Source organism: Myxocyprinus asiaticus, chromosome 43 (genome assembly GCF_019703515.2).
Source record: "Myxocyprinus asiaticus isolate MX2 ecotype Aquarium Trade chromosome 43, UBuf_Myxa_2, whole genome shotgun sequence".
Taxonomy (NCBI): domain Eukaryota; kingdom Metazoa; phylum Chordata; class Actinopteri; order Cypriniformes; family Catostomidae; genus Myxocyprinus; species Myxocyprinus asiaticus.
In genome coordinates this window covers 10,815,475-10,838,387 of record NC_059386.1, presented here as the reverse complement: position 1 = coordinate 10,838,387, position 22,913 = coordinate 10,815,475, and the positions used below count along the sequence as shown (strand labels likewise).

The 22,913-nt window shown below is 39.1% G+C and overlaps 2 protein-coding genes across 2 annotated transcripts; one reads left to right on the top strand and one right to left on the bottom strand.

Annotated features, from left to right (window-relative positions):
• Positions 1-1,290: 1,290 nt before the first annotated feature.
• morn5 (MORN repeat containing 5) lies at positions 1,291-18,696 on the bottom strand. Its single transcript, XM_051685439.1, has 5 exons — positions 18,512-18,696; positions 17,665-17,812; positions 16,263-16,374; positions 16,045-16,176; positions 1,291-1,788 (listed from the first exon to the last, which is right to left on the bottom strand). The coding sequence occupies exons 1-5, from the start codon at positions 18,670-18,672 to the stop codon at positions 1,691-1,693; spliced, it is 651 nt and encodes a 216-aa protein (XP_051541399.1). The 5' UTR covers positions 18,673-18,696; the 3' UTR covers positions 1,291-1,690.
• Positions 18,697-18,857: 161 nt separating this feature from the next.
• ndufa8 (NADH:ubiquinone oxidoreductase subunit A8) lies at positions 18,858-22,586 on the top strand. Its single transcript, XM_051685447.1, has 4 exons — positions 18,858-19,026; positions 21,436-21,599; positions 22,003-22,168; positions 22,258-22,586. The coding sequence occupies exons 1-4, from the start codon at positions 18,976-18,978 to the stop codon at positions 22,393-22,395; spliced, it is 519 nt and encodes a 172-aa protein (XP_051541407.1). The 5' UTR covers positions 18,858-18,975; the 3' UTR covers positions 22,396-22,586.
• The last annotated feature ends 327 nt before the right edge of the window (positions 22,587-22,913 follow it).

Below are 22,913 nucleotides of genomic sequence, written 5' to 3'. Positions count from 1 at the left end.
TGAGTGTGCGCCCTAAACCTGTAGCAGGAAGCAATCACAGGCTGATGGAGGCGCTGGCAGACCCTTCACGGGTCAGTGTATGGAGTAATGACTCCATCACTGATTCCATCGGCATCACATACAGGAATTCTCTGTCAGTCCACATCACAGGATTGATCTTGTATCCCATGTTCGGATTCAAAGGACACACTGAGACCAAACCTACGCTTTTTACTCACAAACACAAATGCATGCACACATGTCCACACATTTTTAAATGCAAAAGAAAGTGTATGTCATTTTTGTCAAGCTGAGCAAGTATCTGACTCATTCACATCAATGAAACATTGAGCTATATTCATTTATATGTTGAATGTGACCACAGTGTCATTCACTTGGAAAGAATACAGCAATGATGTAACAATATTTTTGTTCTTATTTCTTGCTTTGTACCCAAACCCGAGTACAATATTGGCAAATATAATTTAGAGGTTAAAATAAAATATGTGGGATGACTTCAAACCTAAATTGTTTGAATGATAATCTTCTGATTTGATTCTTTTGTGGTTTAAGTAGCTATATACAGTACTGTGCAAAAGTCTTAGGCATATAAGATGTTTCACAAAAGCATTTGTCTTAAGATGGTTATTTATATCTTCAGCTTTAGTGTGTCAATAGGAAATATAAATGTTAGACTCCCAAACATTACTTATGCAAATAGAAATGATTAGAATAGAAGAACAGGGAGCCCTGCAACAGATGTCATGGCCCCCACAAAGCCCCCCACTTAACATTGAGTCAGTCTGAGATTACATAAAGAGACAGAAGCAACTGAGACAGCCTAAATAGATAGAAGAACTGTGGTGAATTCTCCAAGAAGCTTGGAACATCCTATCTGCCAACAACCAAGAAAAACTGTGTCCAGGTGTACCTAGGAGAATTGGTGCTGTTTTAAAGGCAAAGGTGGTCACACTGAATATTGATTTATCTTTTTTATGTTGACTGGACTTTGTATGACATTAAGTGATAAATGAAATCTATTTATGTCATTAATTTTGAAGACATCCTCACTATGCAACATTTTTCACAAGTGCCTAAAATTTTGCACAGTACTGGATATATATATATATATATATATATATATATATATATATATATATATATATATATATATATATATATATATATATATATATATATATAACATTTACTATATCACTTTTTACCAAAATATTTTTTTAAAATATTACCAAATAAATTCTAAAATATTTGTATGTTTTTTGTTTGTTTTTTGTAAGGAATGTAGTTTATTATTAAAACAGTTTAGTTTATTAAGAATTTAAAAATGCTTTATAAATGAATAGGCTTATGTGACTTAAGACATACAGTACTTGTGTTTTAGTTTTCCATAAGGTTCCATAAATCCATAATACATTTATAAAGTCTAATGTCTGTGGGTTTCAATCTAACGGTTGTCACTGTAGGGATATTTGCATTCTCTCCCTTTGAAACAAGCCAAATAAAATCACCTTAGTGTCCTCATTTTTAACTATAGCCTATTACATTTTTTATATTAACATTTTTGAGTTCAAAATGTAATGTGATCTTAGTTTTATTTTCACAACACATTTTCAAAAATGAATGAATGTCACAAAGATATGCAATTCATATTACACCAATTTGCAATGGCTTTCTTTGTGTGTCAGTATTCTCACGTCTCCTCTAGTGTGCTGGTTCTTGGATAGTGGCCAATGAACTCATCCCAGCTCTTCCTGCAGGTACGCACAATCCACTCATGTTCTTGGTCATCTACAATGGGAGATAATATATATTTCATTTATTTTGATTAGTGAAAAAAATGCTTTATGGCATTATATTAAAACCAAAAAGATTAATGCATACACAGTAAATGTGTCATATTCTCTTCTTCTTTTGATTGTTTTGTAAAAATCAAGCTCCAAAAGGCATGTGTCAAACTCATTCATATGCGTTAAAGGCAATTTACATTTTTTACGTGGAGGATTAAGACAACAATTATGAAAATTCGCTCTCGGCAGCCTACTTCACGCGACAATCAATCACTCCCTTTTTTCCTTTCCTTCCCAGAGATGATTCCACAACCAAAAACAGTGGATAATATACAGCTTTTTTTAAATGGTTAAAACTGAAAGGAGTTGCTAATTGCGGAGCGAGAGGTAGTTCTGCTGCTGGTGCTGAATGTGAGCACGCAGCTGCACGCACTTGAGCGCTCACCCCCATGTACATGGCGAACTGGGCCCATTGTTGAGAACAGGTCTTAAGCTCTCCTCTGATTGTCGGTAATTGCACGCGATGGCCCTAAACGGCCTCTCCATGCGCCTCCCGCCACTTCTACCTGGCTCCCGCGCGTGGCAATTGAGACATTTCCAGCACGCGACCGCTCTATTCTGCGACAGCTGCATGCTAACATCTCACTTCATTCTGTCTCTCCCACCTCATGCTCTCCACATGGAGGTCACACTCGAGAGAAACATTTCATCACTATTTTAAACCAATTAATACCTCCGTGGGTGCTCCAACCAATGGCTGATGGACAGGGTTGGTCTACAATTACGTTTTGGGAAACAGTAATGGTATGAATCAAATTCACACGTTCATATTTGCACTAAATTACCACCTCAGGACTTATTGTTTGCCTGGCATTCATGTACTTGTTAAATTCATAGGCTAATACAAAGCTATTTCAGAGCACGTGTCACTTAAATCAAATCAGTACAAATAGATACAACAGATCAGTTGTCAGGGGCTAAAGGGGCTTACAAATTCTTAATTTTGACATGCAATTTAAATGACAACAGTGCTTAAAATATAACTGAGTAATAGGTTAGTCTGTACATCCAGAATAGATCAATAGTAGCTTACAAAACCAATACACTTTTCAGTATACTGTGCCTACAGGCCTACACCGATATCAGTGTGGATAACCATTGCTTTCTTATCTGAAACACAGATATAACAACAAAATGTATCTAAAGGCTTATTCATGCTAGCCAATCAACATGGATATCTGTCGACAGGCCACAAGTTGCTCTCTTGCACAATCCATTCTCATGGGCTCTATGAGACAAAGGGTTTTTTCAGGACATCTGTGGGCCAATTATTCATTGAGGTCCTGGGAATACCAGTAAATTGTGTAAAAATGTTATTACAGCTCTGAAAAAGTCATGGAAATTAACAAAATCCTAAAACCGTCATAGAAATGTAGAACCTAGAAATTGGCTAAATATTAAATTTTGCTCTTTGTGTGTATAAAAAACATAAAAACGATGAATGACTAAAGTCGTGGCTTATTGGTTAATTCGTTTTTTCCCGCTTATTTATTTCCTTTTTATTTATTTCTATTTTTTTTTTTTTTTTTTTTGCTGATAAGGAAAAGTAGTTTGGGCAAGTAGTTTCGTTTTTACGTTCCCAGCATTCTTTCTTTGCTGCCTGTATATTGTGCTAAAAATAGAAATAGAGACTCTGTTTCCAGTAATAGTCTAGTTTAGTCATTTGTTTAGTTGATTATCTTTTCCTCTGGCTCACATAAACTCTCATTCAGGTGGTCTAATAAATTTGATATACATTCTCCCACCATCAAAGCCCAGGAGTCAGAAGGAGGGAAGCAGTAATGTCACCTTGTTAGAAGGTGTTTATCTTAATCCCTAAAATACAATCAAAAGGAAAAGTGTTTCCTTCCAAACAGAGCCACACTTCCCATTAATGGCTTCAGGATCTCTGCCTATCCTTGGTGATTCCTACAATGGAGTAGAAAGGCTTGAGGTGTTAGGTGTGTGGGTCCTCACCAGGTTGAATATCATCTACTGAAAAGGTCTGATGTTACCTCAAAATAGAGACTCGGTGGGTCAGGCTTGGGCTGTTTTCATTGACGATGGGAGGTGCTTATTTTAATGTACTGATGATTAGCTAGTTTCAAAAGAGCAATAATCACAGAAGCAGGAAATGGCTGCAAATAGTATGGCAATAGGGATTCTGTCCCAAATGAGGACATGTGTGGTATTGTTTAAAAAGCATAATAATACTCAAATTCCATAAAAAATTAAATGGACAACACCATGTTTTCTCTTCTTGCTTATTTACTATTGCTCTTTCACTTTTGTTTGTTCTAAACCCCTAACCCAAGTATTTCACGTAGCCAATTTGGACTGAATGAGTCTATCTCTTTGCTGATGCCAGGCGGTCAGAGTACCCACAGCCTGGCTCAATATTTCGACCTCACCCTGCCGATTAATGGTTCCACGTTCACTGTTGGGGAGGCGGATGCCGAGCCAGAGTTCCACATCATGGCCGCCGAGCCAGCGTTTCATGTCATGGCCGCCAAGCCAGAGTTCCATGTCATGGCCGCCAAGCCAGAGTTCCTCATCATGGTTGCTGAGCTAGTGCCATCTTTTGTCCCAATGCCTCATCCTGCTCCATGCCATGTCACAGCAACGCCTCAGCCTGTTCCATGCCATGTCACAGCAATGCCTCAGCCTGCTCCATGCCACGTCACAGCCACGCCTGAGCCTGCTTCATGCCACATCACAGCCACGCCTGAGCCTGCTCCATGCCACGTCACAGCCACGCCTGAGCCTGCTCCATGTTATGTCACAGCCACGCCTGAGTCTGTTCCACGCCATGTCATGGCCACATCTGAGCAGTTGGACCTGTAGATGGTTCCCGCCCTTGTACCCATCCTTAGTTCTCCTGAGCAGGCAAGGGGAACTTTCAACCCTCCGACCCTGCCTGGACCCTCTGAACCCTGGACTCTGCCTTGGCCTGTCAGTCCATCGACATTGCCTCAGCTCTGCGCTCCCTTGGCTCCACTGTGGTTCTTCAGCCTGTCGGCTTTGCCGGGGTCCCTTGTCCCTCCAGCTCCTCCTTGGTCTGTTGGTCACCTGGCTCCACCTTGGCTCTCCGATCCTCGTCCCTTTGATCCATCAGCTCCACCGAGGACCTCCTTCCCTACTGCTCCGCCTTGGTCCTCAGTCCCTCCGGCTCCGCCTCAGTCTTCCGATCCCCCAGCTCCGCCTTGCTCCTCCGAGCCTCCAGCACCTCCTTGGTCCTCCCTGCCATCGGCTCCACCCTGGCCCTTCGAGTCTTCGGCTAATCTCCGGTTACCTTCCATGGCTCCACTCTTCAAGTCTCTCACAGCCCCACCTTCCACGGCTCCGCCCCTCGAGCCTCTCAGGGCCCCACCTTCCATTGACTCTGCCCTGGTCCCATGCCCCATGCCCTGTTTCGTCAGGCCACGCCCCACGCCATGCTATTCTAAGCCATGCCTCAAGACCCCCCCCCCCCCCAGCTCCCTACAGAACTTTGAAATTATGTCATGTTTTATGTGTTTGTTCATGTGTCAGGAGCCGCCCCTTAGTGGGGGGGATATGTCATGTGTATTTTGCTGATTCATGTTTTTCATGTCATGTGTCCCTAGTCAGGTGATGTCCTGTTTTCCCTCAAGGTCCATATGTCTTGTTTTCATTGGTTTATTGTCTTGTTATCAGTTCTGTTGTTCATTGGTTATCTTTGTCATGTGTTCTCCCATGTCCATGTATTTAAGCCCTCATGTTTTCCCATTGTGCTTTGTCAGGTATTGTTGAATGTAACTTTGGTTGGATTGTTCATGTCATGTTTAGTCAAGTCAAGTCAAGTTAAAGTCAAGTCCATGTTTATGTTTTGTTCATGTTTGGATTTATGGTTTTGGGATTTCACATTTATTAATAAATTTGCACTTGGGTTCTTCATTTCATCATCATCGTCATTGCCAGCAGCCCATCGTTACAAATAGACTTGTATTGAAGGAGTGACTAGACTCGAGAATCGAGGGACCAGAATCATATATAGAGACCACCCTGAACATCCTACCCACCAAATTGCATTGCACTAAAAACAACACAAAACAGCTTAGCGAACATACTGCATAGCAACACCATGGCAACCTCCCAGAATACCCTAAATTAGTTTTCCACGGGCAAGAACCACTCACATATTCTTCCGTAAATGTAAATATCAAGATAGAAATATTTTTTTTATAATAATAAATGTTGTCTATCCATTAGTGCATCTTGACAAAAGTCAGTTAAATTTAATTACAAATGGAGTCTATAAACCTCCCTTGCTCATTTATATTGTGTTTCAGTATTTAAAACTGTCTGTAAACAGGATTTCCTTGCCCATCATAAAAAAAAAAACCTGCCTCCCACTGCTTGCTTAGCTCCAGGTAGATTACTACAATTTGATGCACACTATGTAGTTTGTAAAGTCTCTAATTCTCTCTCTAGGAAAGGCATATTACAAACACTCTGTGTAATGATGGGCTTTGATGACGCCCCCTGATCACTTTTTAAAGCTTATCCAGTAAGGAAGGAACCAGAGGAATCGTCTTATAATTTAAATGAATATTTAAATGATGCACTCAAAGTGGGCATGATCAGTAGTGGAGTGAGGGGAGAATGGGAATTGAACCCAACAACTGTCTGATCCAGTCACTCAGTTTTATTTTAACCATTGTGCTGTCTTCAAATTTTTTACCTAATTTGGTCTTCCTGGTCATAAATGACCAGCAGATTAAAAAATTGCTTATAAATCTCTCATTATGCTATATTATCACCAAAAATTGGATTACATCTTTTTGTCAACTTGTTTTCTTTCAATTAGCACATGTTTTGTATTTATTTTTGGATCTTATTGATCATAGGCCTCATTGACCTGAGCTTATGCACCTCGGTTTTTGAGTGAAAAAAAGCATCATTTGTGGAAAATATGAAAACCTTCTGTACTTTTTATCACACTAGTGTGCCTTAATGTTTAACCAGGAAGTTTGTTTAGAAATGCTTTTATTTAGTAAATAATTGCACAAAGTCACACTTGTGGTCTTCCCAGTCAAAAATGATTGGCCTATTAAAATTTGTGTATAAATCTCTCATTATGCTACATTATCACCAAAAATTTTATTAAATCGTTTTGTCAACTCGTTTTCTTTCAATTAGGGCAGGTTTTGTATTTTTGTTTGGAACTTATTGATCATAGGCCTCATTGACCTGAGCCTATGCACCTAATTTATGAGTGAAAAAAAGCATAATTTTGTAGATAATTTTAGCAATATTAAATAAAATATGAAAACATGCAGTACTATATATCACACTAGTGTGCTTTAATGTTTAAACAGGAAGTATGTTTCGAAACACTTTTATTTAGTAAATAATTGCACAAAGTCACACCTGTGGTGTTCCTGGTCAAAAATGACCAGCATATTAAAATTGCTTATAAATCTGTCATTATGCTATATTATCACCAAATATTGGATTAGACCTTTTTGTCAACTTGTTTTCTTTCAATCAGGCCAGGTTTTGTATTTCTTTTTGGAACTTACTGATCATAGGCCCTTTTTTTTTCTTTTCTCCCCAATTTGGAATGCCCAATTCCCAATGCGCTCTAAGTCCTCGTGGTGGCGTAGTGGGTGGCGGAGGAAGAATCTCAGTTGCCTCTGCGTCTGAGACGTCAATCCATGTATCTTATCACGTGGCTTGTTGAGCGCGTTACCGTGGAGACATAGCGCGTGTGGAGGCTTCACGCTATTCTCCACGGCATCCACGCACAACTCACCATGCGCCCCACCGAGAGCGAGAACCACATTATAGCGACCACGTGGAGGTTATCCCATGTGACTCTACCCTTCCTAGCAACCGGGCCAATTTGGTTGCTTAGGGGACCTGGCTGGAGTCACTCAGCACGTCCTGGATTTGAATTTGTGACTCCAGGGGTGGTAGTCAGCATCTTTACTCGCTGAGCTACCCAGGACCCCTTGAAAAATAGCATTCTTTAAGGGTTATTTTGATTAAATTAAATACCATAAGAAACATCTATGCTTTAAAAAGTACACAGTAGTTTGTTTTAATGTTTAACATGGAAGTTTGTTTTGAAGCACTTTTATTTAGTAAAAAAATGGCATAAAGTTACACTTGTGGTCAAAAATGACTGGCCATCAAAAATGAATGGGGAAGATCACAAAACACAAGATTTTTATTTTGAAATGAACAAGGGCAAGTGGTCTAGTATCATGATCTAGGATGTGATCAAGAGCCTCATGCACAGAGAACCGCTTGGCCATTGTGCTGCCACAAAGTTTATGATGAGCAAGGACCTATGAGGCATTATATAGCTTAGCTATGGGAAAGCTTCTTTTTATTAGTAAACATTAGCCACATTTCCACTATCGGGCCAAATGAGGGCATGCTAGTGCCTGCCAGGGCCAGTTGTGTTCCCACCATCACTTCCGGGGCTTCATCGTGCCTCCTCTGGGCTTTCTCTGGGCCAATGGCCACTGGCCTTTTGACTGCCGATTACCCTTGGGCCAAACAAGGCCAACCAGGGATTGAGGCGGGTACAATGTCAAAGGCGGAGTTTCGCCAAACTCGTCAGGATATGTATCCAGCGCACAACAGTACAGATTCGGCAAAAAATAAATTAAAAAATGCGGGCACAGTACAAATCCGTTAAAATGCACAATAGACAAAGCATTGTCCAAAAAATTACTTTCCATGGTTCGGTGAACATTCATAGAAGGTGTGCTGGGACACTGTCCTGCTGTTAGTGGAGAGACCACTCGGGACATCATGGCAGTTACATTCGATGAGTTGTTATCGTTAATTTATTTTGCTAGCTAGCTAATGTTTACATCGATATAAACATGATATTCTAGATAATTAGATAACATGATACCTCAGCTTGACCTCCCCTTTTGCTTGTGAAATGGGCAAGGTGTGTAATGTTGGCACCAGCTTTTGGCCCAGGCAGGCCAATCGATAGCCCTGCCTTGCACTGGCCCGATAGTGGAAAAGCGGCTATTGATCTTTGTGAGAGCATGAAAATTCCAAAACACATGGTCGTAATATTTTGTCTGGAAGGTGTGATGAAAGAAATATCATGAAAGAAAGATTCTATTGGAGAGGGGTCACTGTGGGGCAAAGAAAGTTCAGGTGTGTGTGTGTGTGTCTGTGTTAATGTTGAATGGATAAATAGATGTTGAATAAAGTTCAGGGTGGGATAAAAATCCTCTGTGAAAAAGCATGTACTACAAGAGAGAGAGAGAGAGAGAGAGAGAGAGAGAGAGAGAGAGTGTAATAATATCGGATGCAGTTCAGGGTAGGATAAAGTTCATCTCTGTGGTAAAGAAAGCATGTAATACTCAGAGTTTGTGCATGTACATGTGCACGTGTTTGTGTATGCGTGTATGTGTGTGTATGTGCGCGTGCACAGGTTCGAAGCCTTTATGTTTGCAAGCACACATGCACATATGTGCTCATCTAATGGATGAACATGCTCCTGAACACTCAATTTTTCTTTTATTTTTGATCTCCCTCATTCATTTTCAATGGTTGTTCATATTTGACCGGGAACACCACAAGTGTGACTTTATGCCATTTTGTACAAAATAAAAGCATTTCAAAACAAACTTTCAGGTTAAACATTAAAGCACTCTAGTGTGATAAATAATACAGAATGTTTTCATATTTGATTTAAAGCTATACTATGTAAAAAAAAATTGTTAAAAAATAGCAAATTGTTATTAATGAGAGAGCGCAACAAAAATCCATCATCCAAACCATGTCTTTACCAGAATACACTTTGATAAACCTATAATAATGATATTATATTATAAATATTTTAGAGCTGTCGGGACGGATTTAGCGGAAAATTGCATACATACATCATTTGCCTGTGTTGACGTCATAACCATGCACAGAGAAAATGAGATCTGGCTTCTGTAGCACGTGTGTGGGAGTAGCTGAACTGAAAGTTTGTTGTCACAACGAACGAGAAAAAATGACCATGGATCATTCAAAACGGCAAACCTCCAGAGAATCACCGGTTGTAAAAACAAAGAAACCCTGAACAGAGCAAAGTCTACAAGCAAAAAGGGAAAGCGACAGAGCTCGTAATAAAACCCGAATCAACATCGGCTTGGCTTTTCAGAGGTGGCAAAAACTCCGAGATATGAAAGGATTTAAAAGCGACCCAAAGATGGCTTTTTTCTTACTCAACAGATAAGATATTTTATTGATATGGTTTATGTATAGTTGTGTAACCACACACACATCTGTGTGTAGTGAAATACAATAATTATACTGTAATCGGTGCAGAACTTTTCACTTGCTAGCACACGTGTGTATTTTTCTTTATAACGGCAATCATTTATACAAATAAATCCTTTAGTCCTAGGCTTGTCAAGTCTTGAAATTATGTTGACCACTGGTTGGTATAATGACAATCTATAAATTAGTTACTACCGTGGTCTATTTGGCCAGAATATCCTGCAGTTATAAAAGCTTTACAGCGTTTAACCTTATCAGACTAGCAATCAGTCTAATGTTAACGAACTTTTGTAATGTCATTTATTTCAAAACATCAATGCTTCCATTAAGTCAAAACAACAGCATAAGATATGGCACTTACCTGCTCAGATGACATGTTTTCAGATATCCATATTTTCTTTTCTTTCTTTGTTTATTTGTCCATTCACTCAGATATGATGTCCTGTATCCGTGTGTACACCGGTGCCTTGAACCACATTCATCCACATAGAGGAGCAGAGCCGAAGCACAACCAAAACAATGTTCTTCCGTAAGACGCATACAGTTTTATTTTTTAACAGCTAGAAGGCCAAAAGTTACATAATGTAGCTATAATATTGCCAAAATTATCCACAAATAATGCTTTTTTTCACTCAAAAACTGAGGTGCATAAGATCAGGTCAGTGAGGTTTATGATCAATAAGTTCCAAACAGAAATACAAAACCTGTCCTAATTGAAAGAAAATGAGTTGACAAAAAGATCGAATCCAATTTTTGGTGATAATATAGCACAATGAGGGATTTATAAGCAATTTTTAACAGGCCGGTCATTTATGACCAGGAATACCAAAAGTGTAACATAGTGAAAAAAACACACACAAAATTACAAAAAATAAAAAAGCAATTTTGGGGGAGATATTTAGTTACCCTGTGTGAACAAAGTCAGAAAGTTTTAGTCCAATAGGATAACATAAACTAGCATTTTCAGGCAAAAGAAAATCCTCTTCGGTTCAAAATGACCGGAAGACAACATAAGGGTTAATAATGCAGTTAACAGCATCAAAGATTCTCACAATTGCTCGTAACAGAATGTACAAATAAATTATACAATGTTTTGTAAGCTCACAATACATCACTCACACTGGTAATTTATATCTGTAATTTAATACGCAAATAAATGCCAAGCCATGTACTCTCTATTGAAAACTTTAATAACTTTTGAGAATTATTCCAAGACGATGATTTACAAATATAAGTGCTTAGATCGGTTTACACAATTACATTAGGGATGGATGGTTGGATGGATCATGGATGGATGAATGGCGTTTGTGTCTGGGACAATCAATGTAAACCACGTCTCTAACGAGTCCCAATCAAAGACCCCGCATATCATCGCATATCTTATAACACTCATATAAATTATATTACTCGAATATTAAAAAGGTGTTGCCTTTTAATGAAAGCCTCACAGTACTATCAACTCTCTCAACTGACTGACTCACTTGTCAAAGGGTAAAGGCCACGCCTTCTCATGAATAATATCGAGAACACCCATGACGTAGATTTGCTGAAATTCAATGGAAAGTCTAAACCACTTATGTCAAATGGAGTGTGAAATGGAAGATACTTGAAAGGCTAGAGCATTCAGGTGTACACATATGCTAGCGGACACAGTAAACAAAATAATACTTTGCTTAAGGAGGAGCAATAGTACTGGTAAAGCTTTCCGTAGCAAGCACCACTAACTACTCTCAGAGACGCATTAAGGTATCTCGGGCACATGGGCTAACTGTTGCCCCCCTTGCCAGTTGTCCAATGGAATTCATACTATGAACATGCCTTACACGAATAGCTTTCACAGTTGCACACCGTCTCAAGTGTTTCCAACAGCGTCTCCCGCTGAGCACATTAAGATGCTTTCCTCCCGCAAACATCGACAGGGGATAATGGGGTGGAGGATGCCGCGAAAAGGGCCCCCCTGGGAGTTGTGGGCCCCTGGGCTTCAGCCCAAGTAAGCCCGTAAGTTAATGCTCCCCTGACTACTGTATGTATTTTTTAAGTAACAAAAGTTGTAGGGCTTATGCACAGAGTATACAGTACATTTACTGCACTGCTTGGATTGAGGACGAAGACAAGTGGAAGCTGGCAGACTGGGGCAGACAGGGCACATGCAGGAGACCCAGTCAGCCTTGTGGCCATCCCAAAGGGACAGTCCTACATGGTATGTGGGCAACTACTGCTTGCAATAAACCACCCTGCCTGCTTCAAATGACCAATGCATAGAGATTATTCAGTGCTTCCTACCATCTGCTTTTCTTGTGCTCTCCAGAGTTGGCCTACAGCCTGGGCATTTCCGCAGGCCTTCCTGTCCAGCCTGGGCAGCTGCTGCCTGGGCTTGCCACCCCCTGTCATCCCTGCCTCCTGGATCCTACTGTTTCTCTGCCCCACATCTGTAGTTGGACTTGTCCCTCTTTCCTCCTCCTCCTGAAAACATCCTCTTGCAGGGAACGTGGTTCCTCTTCATTCGCCTCTTAAATGTCGGTGGCCTCTGTGATCCCTCATCCTGGAGGGAAGCTACCGACAATAAATTCTATCTTCACACCCATTTTGTCAAATTTACCATGAACTCTAGACTATAAAAATAAATCTATAGGATGCACCACATTCCCTTTATAATATGCTCCAATGTAAGAGTTGACATTAGGCCTATCGTCTGATTATTTGAGATAACTTTGATTATTGTGTACTTCAAATTCCAATCACATAACGGATAAATAAGGGAATTTAAACTGCCATGAACGGCACGCATTTGTGTTTCATTTTCTGGTGTTACTGCATTATGTGAGGTAAGCACTCCAAATGAACTTAACCGGTCTCACTGATTTGCACCGCAAAATGCACTCAGAGCAGTTCCTGAAGAGTGCATGAAGATCAACCGCTTCTGAAGCACTCTGATGCACATGCTTTCTGTGGAGTTTCGCGCCAAACTCCCATGAAAATATAAGCAAGGATTTTGGTAATGAATGCAAAGCGCTCCGGTTTCACTTTGCCATAATGGCAAATGTTCTTGGTCATTGTGGGTTCATACACGCACTGTTAATGACACGCAGTGACAAAGAGGAGGAGGCGCCCGCTTACTCCATTTCTGTGGAGATGATAGAACGAAGAAATACACTGCCTGGACAAAAAAAAAAAAGCCGCTGTTTGGATTTAAATAAGCAGATACTTAAGAGCCTTTATTGGATCATTATTGTACTGATTAATATGTTTCAGCTGGCAACAATTCTTTTAACCCTAACTGATGCAGTGTGTAGCTTCTCATTTCTTAAACAACCATGTCGGAAGACATATCCCGTGGTCGTGGAAAAGATGTTACTGTGTTTCAGAAGGGGCAAATTATTGGCCTGCATCAAGGAAAGGATAGTGGTGAACCGTCAGCTTCGTGGAAGAAATGTGGTTGAAAAAAATCTTGAATGATCGTAATCGGAGATCTCTAAAACAGAGATCTCTAAAAGTCACATCGTAAAAAAATGACAGTAGAACTCACAGCTACGTTTAATAGTGAAAGTCTTCCTTCATGTGAAAAAAGGGCTCGTAGGTTCAATGAGAACCTTAAAATATAATGTGAAAGTGAAAAATTTAGGATAGAAATATTTTACTATTGGATAATTTATTATATTATATTATATTATATTATCTATTCAGGTTGGCTGGGTTCTAAAAACAACAGGGTAAATGTAAAATGGACCAAGACTAAAGCTGACCAAAAAGAGACATATTTTAAATATTTGGAAATATTTCTGAATTTTCAGAAATATTTGATTTGTATTAGATTTGTATTAGATTGACTACGAATGTGTATGTGTGTATGTATGTATGTGTGTGTCTGTATGAACGCATGTGTATAATTATTTTTATTTTTTATTATTCTCTATGTCTTGCTGCTGTTTTTGTATTGTTATTGTATTGTTGTACACTGGAAGCTCCTGTCACCAAGACAAATTCCTTGTATGTGTAAGCATACTTGACAATAAAGCTGATTCTGATTCTGATATTTTGATATTTAAAATAAAAATTTTCATATCATTCTACCCCTGTGCAATATTTTTCAAGTTTTAAAAGCCTTGAAGGAAATCATATATCCCTGTTATGTTACAGTATATATGACTACGAGTTAAATAGGAATAAATTAAAATCTTAAGAAGTATGACAATTTGTATGACAATGTATTGTGAAAGCCCTAAAACAGACAATCTTCATAATTGCAGTTATTTGTTTGACAATTAATCGTCAGCCAAATTTCATAATCACGACAGCCCTATTGTAAGCTATTATTTTCATGATATTTTTCATGGCCTAGTGCACTGGATGTCACTCTCAACTACCTTTGCTGGAAAGTAGTGGTCAACCATTAAGGGAGAGCTAACACTTCTGTTGATCTGCCATGTGAGCCTGGTTATCAGCCAATGTGATAGTCTGGTTGGGGTATTTGCTAAACCTGAATAGAGCCATGCAATGACTGACACATGGAAATGTGAACGAACATAAAGGAACACAAAAACCTGTCCAATATATAGATATCCAGATAGACTTTTCACATTTTCTGTGCTGATTTTAAGGGGATATCTGTGGAATGGATTTAAACTGTGCTGATAGTACTACACTGTTATTGGAGGTTCAAAGCATAATCATATTAGACAAAATATATAATAAAACGAAAACTCAAGGGGCAGGGATTGTGTAGAACTTTGTGAATGACAGGCGTTCCAATTCTGCGGAAATCTGCTGAGCTTTCCATGTGGGCCTGATGTTGACACAAAAGGAAGAAAGAAAACCAACCCAAAGACAAACTTTATTAGCATCACCATTTTGCTACTAGTCCTTTACCACACACAGACTCAGTCCCTTTACAATATCAATAAACAGCTTTCAAATAACTCTTAAATAACAGAGCTGTTATGAGCTCTGCCTCACAGACGTTTCTCCATACTAACTTCTGATATCTGTTCAGGATGTAACTGTCTTTCTCTGTTAAAGTAACTGTAGATATATGAAATGGACAAGCATGCTCAAAATCAGACTGTGAAGAAAGGTGGGGCTGCAGATCATGTTGCGTACAGTTGCTCTAGACATTGTTTACCGAATTTTGTGTCTCACAATACTGGAAAATACAATATGCTGTCAAGAAATTCCCAAGCAACCTTCTAAATACAGATACCTGGATATTGGAAGCAGATAGAAAAGGGATGCTGTGTCTTATATATTTGTATATCTAAGGCATGGAACATCAGGGAATCCTGTTTATTTGCGTGATGGACTTGTGCAGACAATTTCATAGACAGATAGGGTCGACAAATGCACACATGTGAGTGTACATCATATACACGCAATCAATAAGTGAATTTAAGGAACACAGTGGGTATTAATTCCACAACCTTCTTTATTTGTTGGCGTTGCTCCGCATTTTGCTGATAGGAGATTCTGGCACAGGGACTGGAATTCCTATCTATAAGGCTGACATACTGGATTTACCTCAAATCAGAGATCCCACGCTGGGCACTGGAAAATGTGTTTTACATTTTCCTTGAAAACAATTCAAATGACTACAGCACAGAGGCATGTCTGGCTGGGAGAAAAGACCTACAGATGAGTTATCTTACAATCTCACTGTTCAGTCTTCAGTCCTATAGTTCGCTATACTATCTACACGCATTTAGCTAATCCATTTATGCCACTATAATTCTCTTGTGTCCTTATGTGTTCCAGGTGGCACGACCAATGCAAAATGTTTGCTTAAAAGTACTGCAGCAGTTCATGGACTGAGATAAGGACTGGATTAAGAAATATATTGTGATTTCATGGAAATCACTGTGTAGGAAATTGATGGTTGGGGTTCCTTGGGTTATTATTGGTAACACACACACTATTCCTTTAAAACTCGCACAATATGGGATTGCATGATTTATTCTCATACCTGTGTTCCTGAGAAACTTGCCATCATAGTCTTTGATGACTCTGGTGTTGGGATCATAAAAGCCATCACCGCTGTCATAGCAGCCATCAGGGATGACCCGTGGGGGGTCTTGGTCAGTTAACTGGGATTCTCCTATTCAAGAAATGATACTTGCTTTTCATTCTGAAATTTTTAGAGAATCATCATGTTGCTAACCTATAAATGACCAAAGACCATACCTGCTGGTTTCAAGCCATTACACCTCTCAGAGTAGAACCGCCTATCGTTGCCATCGCAGTAATCCCAGTCAGTCTCTCTATACTCTAGGCCATCAGAAAATGTGTACTTTCCCTATGTGCAACAACAACAAAAATTTAGTCCACATGACTGAACTACCTTTCAAGCTTCACTTGGTTGACACTTTCTCCTGCTTTGATTTTGCTTTGGGGTGTAGCATTATGGTAACTTATTACATGGGTCTAATGAATATTTGATTCTGATTGGTCAATCATTCAACTGCTAAACTAGATGATTGAGCGTTGTAGGCGACCAGTTTCTGACATAACTGTGCTTGTGACCCTATGCTTTCTTTTTTTCTCACACATTACAATCATTTCATCTTAAGACAATATTTCATCTCCATTTATATATTTAATTCGTAAGTATCAGTGTAATAAGTGAGATAATGCACAGTAAAGCCGGTCATTATCACAAAATAAACCCCTTCAAGTTGATACAAGACCAGATCACACTGTCTGTGTTTATTTTGCGGTATTGACTATCTGACGGTACTTTATCCTGTACGTCTATGTTTCTTCTATACCAGGTACATTAGGATGGAATCATGCCTAACTAACAGGATTCCCCCTTTTTCAAGGGACAATTTTATAGGACATTTTATTTGCCCAACGGGTGTACTATTTAAAGGATTAGTTCACCCAAAAATGAAAATTCAGTCATTGTTTACTCACACCTGTGTTGTTATAACCGTATATGACTTTCTTTCTTTTTCTTAACACAAAGGGAAATTGTAAAAAAAAATTGTGCTCAATGATGTCATACAATGGCAATTTATGGTGAGCACCTCTTTAAGTTTAAAAGAGCGCAAAAGTATAATTCAGAAGTCTTATAAATTATTCCATGAGACTCATGATTGAAATTTTTGGGTTAACTATCCCTTTAAGCAAAAATAAACAAGAGGTCATGAAGTATATTCATTGGAGCAAAACAGAGATGACAGCAGATGAGCAGACAATGTGCGGTACAGGGCTTCGTTCATGTCCGTTAACGTTGTTTCACATTCTGCAGCCGTTGACTGTGACAAAACTATATGTTTATGTATTAGACACCTATCCCTAGTCCAGATCGTTACCATGTTTTTGTACATGTAACAAAAAAACATGTCAGCCACACAGTCAAACAGGTTTATTATGCTTAAACTTTTTCCAGAAAAAATTATTATTTTCCAGGACATTTAGGTATTTTTTTATTTTCCAAGACTTTTCCATGACTGAAAAACTGCATTGCAAAATTCCAGATTTTCCAGGACGCGTGGGAACCCTGAAATAAGTGGCCTTATGCTAAGTCATTGTCGTTGGACAGCCATGCCTGCAGTTTTAACATCATAAAGGGGGTAAATACCTGTTTGGATATTCCTTTCTCCCAAGTTCCCTCATATTTGCTTCCAGTGGGAAAGTGTAGCACTCCTTTTCCATGGAACATGCCGTCTTTCATCTCTCCGACATATCTGGTCTGAGTGGGGAATGTGTACTCTCCCATTCCCTCCATCCTTTGAAGAGCAACATAAGATAGGATAAAATGAGAAGAAATAAGATTAAAAAGCAAACGGTCATACTTACCTCTCTGCACAATTTAGTCTGTTTTCTTTTCTTTTCTTTTTTTGGCTACAAATCATTTACACTTTATATACAAGAGGAAAAACAGGGTCGGGCAAAATTCAGAATTCAAGAATTAAGCTCCCTTTTAGTCCAGCACAAGCGATGCATAACATTAATAATGACATAATTAATTTTAAATAAATATGCCTTTTTAATCACTAAAGTGTAGTGTACATTTTTCCCACAACTGATATATTATAGGCGTATTAACTATTAACACAGCCATCAAAATGTTGACATACAGTACCACAAAATGTCCACCACATAATGTTATAATAAATACTGACATTAAAATTGGAAAAATTGTGTACTAATAATGAACATGTGTATCAGATTTTTTTTCTCTGTAATATGAAGGTTTTTCTGTTCACAGCAGTTGATAAATTCATTTGACTTGAATTCCACTTTTATTCTACAATTCTGCATCCTGCTACCTCAATTCAGGAATATTACTGGAATTTAAAAGGCATTCTCAATTCAATCATTTGTATAAACTACAGTAAAACATATTGCAAGTATAGTGGTTATACATAATATAAGTAGATTCAAATGATAAAACATGTAAATGTCATTACAGTAATTTGATTGACCTGATATTCTTGTAGTCTCCATTATAACTGCTACCCATAAACTCCATGTTGATCAGCATCGAAGCAACAGCATAACGCTGTTTCCATGGAAACACAACCGAGAAGCTATATTTAATGTAAAAACATCCTCTAAGATAGTGGCGTTCGTGTACATTACTCATTTTTTTGTATAGAAATACTTTTTAATCACCTCAGAACTATTAAATCATTCTGCAGGTAAAAATAATCGAAATAAAGTTGTGTTTTCACGTTTACAGTTCGTTTAGATCCAAGATGGTGTAAAAGATTCTCCAGTTTCCACACGTATGACGTCATCGAGAGGCGCCCGAAAGTCACCGCGCATGCGCAGTAAACTGCCCTTCTCCGTCCGGCCTCGTCCTGCTGTCGACGGGGACCTTGAATTGTATTGTGGTGTGAACTGTCAGACTCATTTTGGTTAGTTTTTGTGCACTAAAAGTCGCACCATGCCCGGTGTGGTTGAGGTTCCGACTTCGCAGGAGCTAAACGTCGAAGAGGTACGTCTGAAAATGTGGAAAAATAACCAAGCGAGAGTCTGAAGCTGCTGGAGTCACGACTGCTAACCAGTACAGTTATTTTAAACATTAAATGCGTACAACTATGCAGGTTACTTAACCCTTGTGCGTCAATTTAAAAAAGTTACTCAGAGGTCCTTAGAGGACAAAAATGTTCGCGTCAAAAACTGCCATAATAATATTATATATTAATATTATTTTCCACTTTCAATTAGTTATTTTTTATTTTTTTTAACAAACATCAGTCCTGATCATAACTACCAAATATTCATTCTTTTGTTTGTTTATATAATGCCACTGTTGTTTTTTTCACACACACACACACACACACACACACACACACACACACACACACATTTCTCAATACACACATACAAAACTCAATTTAAAATCCATACAACACACCCACACAATTTTAGCTGCATCATTTATTCAATTGGCATGCAGTGCTCTATAATACAGCAAACAGAAAATAGGGAAAAAGCATGTATTTGCTCCATAGACTAAACTTGAGAACAATGGCACCATCTGGTGGAAAATATAAAAAATGTAAATTTTGAAGCCAGGGCTCCGGAATGAAAGCATAATATCATAGAATTCACACTTTTATGCTTTAATGGCACAGGGATCAAATATTGCTGTTTTAATGGATTTCAATGGGGACATTTTTGTCCTGAAGATCCTAAGTGTAACTACAGTTTGTGTACTACTTTGTGTACACAGTGTATTATAGATGTATTATAGGAATTGAGGTTGAAATATCAAAATTCCCCAAAAAATACACACCTTTGGCTAAATTTATGCTGTTGGCATTAACAGCCAAAATGATAGAAAAAACAAAAATGAAAAAGACAAAAATGTCCCGAAGGTCGCACAAGGGTTAAGCTCAAGAAAATCAGTAGCGATTTGAAAGCATTGGAAAACTGGTTTGTGAACTGTGCTTGGCTTGTTTTAGCTAATAGCTAATAAGTTAACTGTGCCTTTAAGCAGCTTGGAAAATTCCAGAAAATGATGTCAAGCCTTTAGGCAATTAGCCAATTAGCTTCTGATAGGAGGTGTACTGAATTGAGGTGTACCTGTGGATGTATTTTAAGGCCTAGCTTCAAACTCAGTTCCTCTTTGCTTGACATCATTGGAAAATCTAAAGAAATCAGCCAAGAAAATTTTTTTTTGGAACTCCACAAGTCTGGTTCTTCCTTGGGAGCAATTTCCAAATGCCTGAAGATACCACGTTCATCTGTACAAACAATAGTACGCAAGTATAAACAACATGGGATCATGCAGCCATCATACCGCTCAGGAAGGAGATGCATTCTGTCTCCTAGAGATGAACGTAGTTTGGTGCGAAAAGTGCAAATCAATCCCAGAACAACAGCAAAGGACAAGGTAGGCAAGTATCTATATCCACAGTAAAACGAGTCTTGTATCGCTGCTCAGCAAGGAAGAAGCCAATGCTCCAAAACCACCATAAAAAGCCAGACTACAGTTTGCAAGTGCACATGGGGACAAAGATCTTACTTTTTGGAGACATGTCCTCTGGTCTAATGAAACAAAAATTGAACTGTTTGGCCATAATGACCATCGTTATAGTTGGAGGAAAAAGGGTGAGGCTGCAAGCCGAAGAACACCATCACAACCATGAAACATGGGGGTGGGAGCATCATGTTGTGGGGTTGCTTTGCTGCAGGAGGGACTGGTGCACTTCACAAAATAGATGGCATCATGAGGAAGGAATATTATGTGGATATATTTAAGCAAAATCTCAAGACATCAGACAGGAAATTAAAGCTCGGTCAGAAATGGGTCTTCCAAATGGACAATGACCCCAAGCATACCTCCAAAGTTGTGGGAAAATGGCTTAAGGACAACAAAGTCAAGGTATTGGAGTGGCCATCACAAAGCCCTGATCTCAATCCGATAGACAATTTGTGGGCAGAACTGAAAAAGCATGTGCGAGCAAGGAGGCCTACAAACCTGACTCAGTTACACCAGTTCTGTCTGGAGGAATGGGCCAAAATTCCAGCAACTTATTGTGAGAAGCTTGTGGAAGGCTACCCAAAACGTTTGACCCAAGTTAAACAATTTAAATGCAATGCTACCAAATACTAACAAAGTGTATGTAAACTTCTGACCCACTGGGAATGTGATGAAAGTAATAAAAGCTGAAATAAATAATTCTCTCTACTATTATTCTGACACTTCACATTCTTAAAATAAAGTAGTGATCCTAACTGACCTAAGACAGGGAATGTTTTCTACAATTAAATGTCAGGAATTGTGAAAAACTGAGTTTAAATGTATTTGGCTAAGGTGTATGTAAACTTCTTGACTTCAACTGTATATGTGCTTTCTGTGTGAGTATGACTGTGCTGTCACACTGTGTCTGTGCAGGTTAATGTATCATCAGCTGTACTGAAGGCTGCTGCTCATCATTATGGCTCTCAGTGTGACAAGGCCAACAAAGAGTTCATGCTGTGCCGCTGGGAGGAGAAGGACCCCAGAAAGTGTCTGAATGAAGGGAGGAAAGTTAATGAATGTGCAGTTAACTTCTTCAGGTACTTTGAAAAAAGGCTCTGTGCTGTGCCATCAGTTGCTGTAACTTAACAAATAAAAGACTCCTAATGCTTGAAATGAACAGTTATAGTATCTTATTTACTCTAATGTGCAGCTACCTTGTATACGTTATTTTCATTTTGTCACGTAACTGCAGTGTGACAGGTGTCTGTCAGTAATGCTTACAAGGAGCAAATGTAAGGATAGTTGAGTAGTGAAAACTTGTACTTGCCATAGGGACCAACTAATTTATGCACAATTTAAATATTATATCCATGGAACAGAATAACAAAAGATACCAAGGTAAATATGAAACGAAAAGCCAGAGAGTTCCTCCCATCTGTTCTTAAACAGAAGTTACACACTAACCTAATGGTGATATGCTAAAATGTTGTTCTTCTGCAGGCAGATAAAAGGAAACTGTGCTGAGTCCTTCACAGAGTACTGGACCTGTCTGGATTACTCTAACCTGGCTGAGCTGCGTCACTGTCGCAAGCAGCAGAAGGAATTTGATAACTGCGTGCTGGAGAAACTGGGCTGGGAAAGGCCTGCATTAGGAGACCTGTCCAAAGTGGGTCAACCTATTTTAATAACTTATTTTTTCCACTAGACTTAATTGATGTTGGAAGGAAGTTTTCATTCATTGACCCTCTCCCACAGGTGACCAAGGTGGCCACAACTCGGCCCCTGCCTGAAAACCCCTACCATTCAAGACCAAGACCTGAGCCCAACCCTCCCATAGAGGCTGAGCTCCAGCCATCCAAGCATGGCAGCCGCATGTTCTTCTGGAACTGGTGAAGAGGGCCAATCACTGTCCTCTGAACATCATGTCTGCCGCCTCCTTCCTCCCAACCACCACCAGACCACACTGGAAAGTACCAGATACAGCATGCCAGTGGTAGCACTGTTATCCTAACATAATGTGTAAAAATGTCAATACATTTTGTTCATTCAATACATATTATTGAATTAAAAGGAATTAATTTAAACTTTTGACTGCAGGTTGCATTTTTTGTACAGTATAAGTTGGAAGGTAGGGTGAGTTGGGGTTGGATGGGATAATGACTTTCATAACTTTCAGTTCCATTAATGGTGCAGACAGGATACCATACTAAACTACTCTTGACAGTGTTTTTTGGGAAACCACTCATTGTAACTGCTATTAAGTCAGCTGCGCAAAATATACAGTGTGACCAGTGTAGTCCGATTCCCAAACAGATGACTCTTATGAGCCGGCCTTTTTGAATCTAAAGCAGAAAACATACAGCATGACCAGTGTAGCATGATTCCCGAACAAATGACTCTCATGAGCCGGT